This window comes from Calliphora vicina, chromosome 1 (genome assembly GCF_958450345.1).
Source record: "Calliphora vicina chromosome 1, idCalVici1.1, whole genome shotgun sequence".
In the NCBI taxonomy this organism is placed as follows: domain Eukaryota; kingdom Metazoa; phylum Arthropoda; class Insecta; order Diptera; family Calliphoridae; genus Calliphora; species Calliphora vicina.
This window is the reverse complement of record NC_088780.1, coordinates 45386456-45394509: the sequence shown is the minus strand read 5'-3', so window position 1 is coordinate 45394509 and position 8054 is coordinate 45386456. Positions and strand designations below refer to the sequence as shown.

Below are 8054 nucleotides of genomic sequence, written 5' to 3'. Positions count from 1 at the left end.
AATGTTTGACTATTTAATAATTTTATAATGGGTTTGTTGTTGTATTTGCGCCCTACCACAATAAGTTGTTTCCATATATATTTTCGAATTGTTGTTGTTTATTTGTTTTGATCAGTTCATTAAGTCAGTAGTAAGTAACTCTCTCTTAACATCTAATTTAGTACGTTCTCGTGTGGGTATCAAATTTGTTAGATACATTGTTCATATCTGTCAGATACGGACACGCGACAACACGGTATTTTTTGCTCGCTAGTCAACTAAAATTTAGAAAAAGTTAATTTTCTATTTATTTTATAATTTATTAGTATTTTGTTGGATTGTTTATTTTGTTAAATTGTGGAAATTTGTTTGTATTTGTTTAAAAATAGCAAAATTGTGATGTGAGTAAATAATGTAAATTTTTCTAAATTATGTAGAGTGAACTTTGATCCAAAAATTGCTTACATAAATATTTTAAGATTAAAATAAGTTGATAATTTATTACATATATGCATAACTTTTGGGTTATAATCCCTAAAATTGTAGTGTTTTGAAAAAGTAATGTTTTGTAAAGTGAAATTAAAAGTTATTCTAAATAAGCTCAAGCTAAATTTTGTAACAATATTAATTTCATGATTAATGAAAATATTATGGTAATTTGTATACACATAATAATCATTTTAATTATTGAAATAATTTTCTTGAACATAAAACAATATGATAATTAAATAGTTACAAGTATTAATTGTTCATTTAACGGGTTATTTCAAGTATATCATGATATAAAACGATCGAATGTGTATAATTATTGTAAATATCTATAATTATAATAGTGGACTTAGAGTTTCGTGACAAAGTCCATTTTACCAACACCACCATATAAGTAGGAAATATTGTATATGATAAAATAAAAACAAAAATTGGAGACTCGTTGAAATTGCTTTCAAATGAAATGTACTTCTTTTGTGTTTCGAAAAAAAAATTACACATATTGCTAGACCATACCAAACAAATTGGCTGTTTCTCATTCAGCTCCTAAAGTTATGATCATTAAAAAGATAAAAAATAAAAATTAGCTTTGCAACTTACTATATTTTTGCCATTAATTTGATATCTGTACTCACAATTTCTTACTTACGGATTACATTCAATATATTTAAGTTAGAGTCGTGAGTCGTCAAAAAATATCTTAAATATTTCACATTATATTTCGAATTTGAAAGTAAAAAATAAACAAAAAGCATATACGAAGGATTTCATATCAAGTGAATCAATATAGTAATTCAGACACAAATTTTCAACAAGATCGGTCGAGAACTCTCTTGACATTTTGGTCAAGCAGTTGTTTTTTCTCATCCATGTAACTTATTACCTATTGTTCTTAGCAAAATGTGTAACAAACATGTTAGATAGCTATTTCTTCAATCATTCGATAAAAAAATTAAAAATAAAACAATTTTATTATTTTTTTTCCGAAATCAAAATCTTTCTTGACTTTTTTTTTTTTAAATGGACCCTTTTTTCACAGAAGAAAGCTTAGATAAACAGACACTTTTTTAATTTCTATTTTTTGCTCAAAAGAAAGCTTAGATATTATTCTTGAATATCTTTTTGATCGCTTAGTGGGATGCGAAAATTAAAATAAATATTTTGTAACTCAAGATATAATTTTTTTTTTCAAAATAGACCCTTTTACAATTTTTTTTTCAAAATAGACCCTTTTACAATTTTTTTTTATTTGCTCAAAAGGAAGCTTAGATCCATTTTTTAAAGAGTTTTTTGGTCGCTTAATGAGATGGCAGTGAGATATCTATCAATATAAATATTTTGTAACTCAAGGCATACAATTTTTTTTACTTTTTTTTGCAAAATCTAACTTTTTTCCAAAATGGGCCATTTTTAAAAAATTTATTTTGCTCAAAAGAAAGCTGAGGTCTTTTCCTTTAAGACCTATTTAATCGCTTAGTGGGATGCGAGTGGGATATCTATCAAAATAAATATTTTGTAACTCAAGACTTATGATTTTTGACTTTTTTGAAAATCGAATTTTTTTCTCCAAAATATGCTAATTTTTTTAATATTTTTTTTACTCAAAAGGAAGTTTAGATCTTTTCCTTGAAAATCCTTTTGGTCGCTTATGATCGAGTGAGATATCTATTAAAATAAATATTTTGTAACTCAAGACTAGGGTTTTTAATTTCCCGACCTTTTTTGATTCCCGGGAATCGGAAATTTTTTTTCTACATTCCCGGGTACCCGGCTATTCCCGAAATATATAATGATAATGTAATTAAGGAATATTATAGCCAAATTTCATATAAAAACTTAATGTTATAATTACTAAATATCAGAGCTTAGAATTAATTAATAAAATTTGAGCTTAATTCACTAAAATCTTAATTCGTAATTAAAAAATGTCAGCCTTTCATTCCGTAAATCCATTCCTAATATTTAATTTTTAATATTCATTCGAAAGCCTTTGGAATGAATCTGAATTAATTTTAAAGTTAATTAATAACAGATTTTATTTAAATTTTGAATGATTAAATTTTTGTTAAATCAAATCATTTACAAAATTAATTGAAAAAATTGTCTTAAACCTTTTTTGTACTAGATTTTAATTGAAGAACAATTTAATCATTTAATAAATTTTTTAAGCTATTTTGTTATGGATTTGAAGAAGAAATTAGAATGATTCAATAAGAAATAAATTCGATAAATAATGAATTCACTTTTTAAATTTTTATACGAAAACCCCAAATAAATAATAATAATAACCGGTCTATTATTGCCAAGATATGAGCAAAAAACTTTAAAATCTTTTCACTGTTTTTTGGTGAAAAAAATTGAGTTCTAACTTGTTTTCTATGTATTTTCGTCAGTTTTTAATTCCCGGGATTGCCGACTAAAAATCCCGGGAATCGGGTAGTGAAAAATTGGCAAAATTTCCGGGAATTCCCGATACAAAATTCCCCGGAATTTTGCCCTACTCAAGACATAAAATTGTTGACTTTTTTTTTGCAAAATTGAACTTTTTTCCAAAATGGTCCCTTTTTGAATTTATTTTTTCCTCAAAAAAACTTAGTTATTTTCCTTAAAGACCTATTTGATGGCTTAGTGGGATGCAAGTGGGATATATATCAAAATAAATATTTTGTAACTCAACACACTAAGCGACCAAATATTTATAAGTTTATTATAATATTATTCCTGCCTTTAATTTCTAGGCCTTACAATATGTAATTAAATCTTAAAACTAAACAATTATTTTAGTAAAATTGTTTTTATGGTAAAATTCCCAATTTTTAATTTGATAAATTCACTGAAATTTATTGTTGGGGGATAAGCTAGTTCCTATGCGCATTTCACTGGTTGCTTAGGCCAGATCATCAGGAAACCTTTTCCCAAAAGGCTTACAGATATTATACAAATAAAACTATAGAGTGTTTGAGAATTACAGACACTCAAGCTTTATTTGTAAAAATATCAAAGCTTAAACAAAACACCAACAATAAACCGTGATTTATCTTTTCTTACATTTCCTTACTACAATTGGTTGGTTTCTTGTCGACACAAACTGTAGTGTGTAAACAATTATTGTTCTCTCAGTGGAGAATCATATTTGGAAAATTAGATGAGTGGTAAATCAGCTTGAGCTGTCTTGAGTTACTGTAAGTAGCCTTGCGAGCGGGTTCGGATGATGATGTAATTTTGATAAATAAGCTTCACGAGTTTTCCTAAATTCATCTTTGACCAAGGGTACATATAAGTCTCTGTGGATGTTCTCGTTTCTTATATACCATGGAGCTCCCGTCATGGTTCTTAGAATTTTGGATTGTGCCCTCTGTATAAGATCTATACTGGTATTGCTTGCTGTTCCCCATAATTGGATTCCGTATGTCCAAATTGGTTTTAAGACTGTCTTATACAGGATGACTTTGCAGTTAAAGCTTAATTTCGATTGGTGGTGGATTAGCCAGTGTAAATTAGAAGCTTTTAGTTTCATATGGAGCCGCTTGGCTTCTATGTGCCGACGCCAAGTAAGTCGTCTATCTAAATGAATGCCAAGGTATGTAACGTTGTCAGACTGTGGGATGTTCACACTGTTTAGTGTCACTGGTGGACAATTTCCTCTCCTAAGTGAAAACGTTATGTGCTTGCTTTTAATTTCGTTCACTTGTATTCTCCAATTTTTTAACCACGTCTCCACGTGCCTGAAATAATTATCAAGGTTTCTAGATGCTACATTTAAGTCCACATGAGAACTAAGAATTGCAGTGTCATCTGCAAAGGTGGAAATGGTTAATTCTGAAAAAAAAGTCAACAAAGTTTTTGATTTCGGAAAAAATATTAAACATTTTTTTATTTTTAATATTTTTTTCGGAAGATTAAAGAAAGAGCTATCTAAAATTTTTGGGACACATTTTGCTAAGAACAATAGGTAATAAGTTACATGGATGAGAAAAAACACATGTTTGGAATAAGGTCAAATTTTGACCCCCTGATTTTGTGTCTGAATTACTATCCAATAGAACCTGTGGCAAATTTCATCCCGATCGGAAGACATCGATTTCAAAAGTTGGTTCACTTGACCTGAAATCCCCCATTATATATGCCCTTATTCCATTTTAGAAAAATTTTAACTGGTTCTGACTCGAATTTTTCACTGAATTTTTGCACAGGTATAAGTATGCGTTATGTCTTAGCAAATATTTGGAAACAAGTAAATCAATAGTATTTTCAAGTTTTATGGTGTTTTTATCGTCTCTTAAAGATTTAGCCAAATGGTTTGTTTATACGCCCTTTTAGACGTTCATACTATAATTGTTGACTGAATTGAAATTTAGGTATATTTGATATTGACATTTACCATAGACGAATATAACATTATTGCTTATTTCATTTCGCGTAATTTACTTAATGAATTTAGCTCATGCTAAATGATTGTTAATGATAAACATATTGCTAGGCAGCTTTTTAAAAATTTTGATTTTATTACTCAAATTATCGATAAGTATACATGTATGTATTTATCTTATGTATTTATCAATTATTTGGATAATAAAATCAAAACTTATATAATCAATCACTAGCAAATCATCATACTTGTTCTATTACTGTCTGAACAAAAACAGATTATAATTTATTCCAATAATTGCTATTCAAAAGCATACTTTTATTTTAATTACTTTTTTTGTGACTATTTTTTATTAAAACAGTCAAATCGTTTGTATCTGCTCAGTATTGAATATTCATAAATCATTTTTTCTAATACAAACGGCTGTCTTTATAGTTGTTTACAAGCTGAAAACAAACACACAATATGTGAAACGAATTGTAATTAAAATTTATTCGTTTATACTTATAAACAGTACATACCTAGAAATAATACTTTAATATTTTTAATAATTTATGATAATATTTTCTTAATTTAGATTGAAATTCATTGACAATGCCACCAAATAATAATCCAGAAGAGATTGTTAATCCTAATGAGTTTCTGGATATACCAAAATGGATAAATGAAGATTATTTTGTGCCAATATTGGAAAAAGATGTTCCTGATTACAAGTGCATTACAAAGTTTTCACCAATAGCTGCTACAGCGCCGGGTGAAAATTATACATCGATCATGGTGCGTGTTATAATTGATCTTGAAATGAGAGGTAAAGGATTCTCATAATTTATAATTGTTTTAGAAATTAACTTATTTTTAAACGTGATTTTATTTTCATTTAACTTATTTACAGATGGCAGTTCTCAACAGGCTTCATACATATTAAAAACTGTCCTGGATGCTAGTAATCATGGCGCAGCTTTCGTTAGTGCCATGAATCTCTTCCCCAAAGAGAAACAAATGTATGCCAATTATATACCCAAGTTTGAACAACTCTACAAAGATGCCGGTGTAGATGTTAAATTGGGTCCTAAGTGCTTACATTTTGATGTAACACCCGAAAAGATTACACTGGTAATGGAGGATTTAAAACGTAAACAATTTGGCAATATTGATCGTTTGAAAGGTTTCGATATGGACCACATGAAAGTTGTACTCAATAAATTAGCAGAATTTCATGCAGCTTCGGCTGTTTATGAGGAGCTGAATGGTCCCTACGAACCAATGTATCATGCTAGTTTCTTTAATGAAGCAAATCGTCCTATGATGGCGGCACTGTATGAACCACGTTCACAATTATTTAAGAAAGCTTTGCTCGAATGGGGCTTAGATGATGTTGAAACATATATTTCAAAAACTCCTACAATGGATGAATATTTTGATGAAAATTTACTCTTAAACACTGTAAATCCTAATGAGTTTAACGTTTTAAATCATGGTGATTGTTGGTCCAACAATATCATGTTCACCCATGATGAATCTGGCAAAGTTAAAGAATCATTATTTGTGGACTTTCAAATATGTAAATGGGGTTCACCGGTACAAGATCTTTGGTATGTGATTACCAATTCTGTGAATTTGGACATAAAAATTATAGAATTTGATCATTTCATACAAATGTATCACTCACGCTTGGGCGAATGTCTCAAATTGCTTAAATATTCAAAGACAATTCCTTCGCTCAAGGAACTTCATATCAAGATGTTGAAATACGGCTATTGGGGTGAGTATTAAAATTAAAAGAAATCTTAATGTTACTAAATTAATACTTTTATTCACAGGTGTTTTTACTGCCAATACGATAGCCCCTGCTATTTTATATCCTTCTGATAAAGATGCTAATATGGATAATTTTATGAAACCCGGTCCAGAGGGTGATGTATTTCGTTATAAATGTTTCACAAATCCCATATATGTACGAGCTATGCTGCAATTCTATCCATTTTTAAATAATAAGGGTATTTTTGATATTACGTCAAGAAAGTGATCAAACTTTAATGTGATTTTGTATTATATTTTATTAGCAAATGTACAAACTGTATAAATCAGGATTATTTATAATTAATTAATAAACACACATCTTTTAATAATATTTATGTAATTTTGTGGTTCCAAATCAAAATCTATGTGGACAAAATTATTTGACGATCTTTTTCTATAGAATTAAATAAAAAATTTTATAAAAAAAATGTTCACAAACGAAAAAAAAAGTCCATTGAAAAAATGTTTATAATTGATGTTTTCCGATCCGGGACGAAATTTGCACCAACGAAATTTTGTCCTATCAGATAGTAATGTAGACACAATTTCAACAAGATCGGTCAAGAACTCTCTGAGTTAGAGGGATTCCAAATTTGACACTTTGACCAAACAGGTGTTTTTTCTCATCCCGAGTTACCTCACTTTAAGGTCTTGTTCAAAACTTAAACTCAGCTACACCTCCTCTGTAGCAATGGGTAATTTTATTAAAATCGACAAAACATTTAGAATTTACAGATTATTCACATTTTTTTTATTTATTTTAAGTTTTTCATTTCCGCCACAGTGCAGCTCGAGTCTTTTAATAAAATATTAATTTAAAGAAAGGCGCGCAAACATGAGCAACATTTAAAATAAAAGCCTAAATGTTGTACTTTTTTTTATTATATAGTTTAAAAACAAACAACTACAAACATATTTAGTTATTATCCATCAAAAATTAAAAATACTCTAAATTTGGAACATTTAGAAAAAAAGAAATAAAAATACTTTTCCAAAAACAATCTAAATAAAAGATTCTTATTCATATACTCAAATATCTGAAGTTGATGGTTCCATCATAAAAAGTTAGCTTTTAAATGTTTTAAACAAAAAAAATTATTTTAATTGCGTTTAATTTAAATTTTTATTAATTTATCTAAAAATACGAAATATATATCTAAAATATACTGCAGAAAAAGTATGCAACCTAGAATAACGATTTTAGTTAGCTATTAGTAATGTTGAATGTATGTACTTTTACCCGGTACCAAATTTAATAAATTAATATTAATTCTAAAAAATCAATTAAGCGCCACTTTGGCCATGATTCAACCCAACGTGAGCTGGTCCGATCAGAATAAAATTTGACGTGGGCGTAGCCTAGGTGTATTCCAGTTTATGTTATTAAAATGAGCCCTACAAATGCTCCAGGGTTGCA

The 8054-nt window shown here is 28.5% G+C and overlaps 1 protein-coding gene across 1 annotated transcript; it reads left to right on the top strand.

The window, feature by feature from the left end:
- The first annotated feature begins 221 nt into the window (after positions 1 to 221).
- LOC135948981 (uncharacterized) lies at positions 222 to 6959 on the top strand. Its single transcript, XM_065498437.1, has 4 exons — positions 222 to 380; positions 5415 to 5645; positions 5730 to 6599; positions 6658 to 6959. Exons 2-4 carry the CDS (start codon positions 5432 to 5434, stop codon positions 6861 to 6863), a joined length of 1290 nt encoding a protein of 429 aa, XP_065354509.1. The 5' UTR covers positions 222 to 380; positions 5415 to 5431; the 3' UTR covers positions 6864 to 6959.
- The last annotated feature ends 1095 nt before the right edge of the window (positions 6960 to 8054 follow it).

What these genes read in the sequence shown, in the direction of transcription:
- LOC135948981 (XM_065498437.1), top strand. Translation starts at nt 5,432, where the DNA reads ATGCCACCAAATAATAATCCAGAAGAGATTGTTAATCCTAATGAGTTT. An exon ending in AATTGATCTTGAAATGAGAG is followed by an intron (nt 5,646 to 5,729) that starts GTAAAGGATTCT and finishes ACTTATTTACAG; the next exon opens with ATGGCAGTTCTCAACAGGCT. An exon ending in GTTGAAATACGGCTATTGGG is followed by an intron (nt 6,600 to 6,657) that starts GTGAGTATTAAA and finishes TTTTATTCACAG; the next exon opens with GTGTTTTTACTGCCAATACG.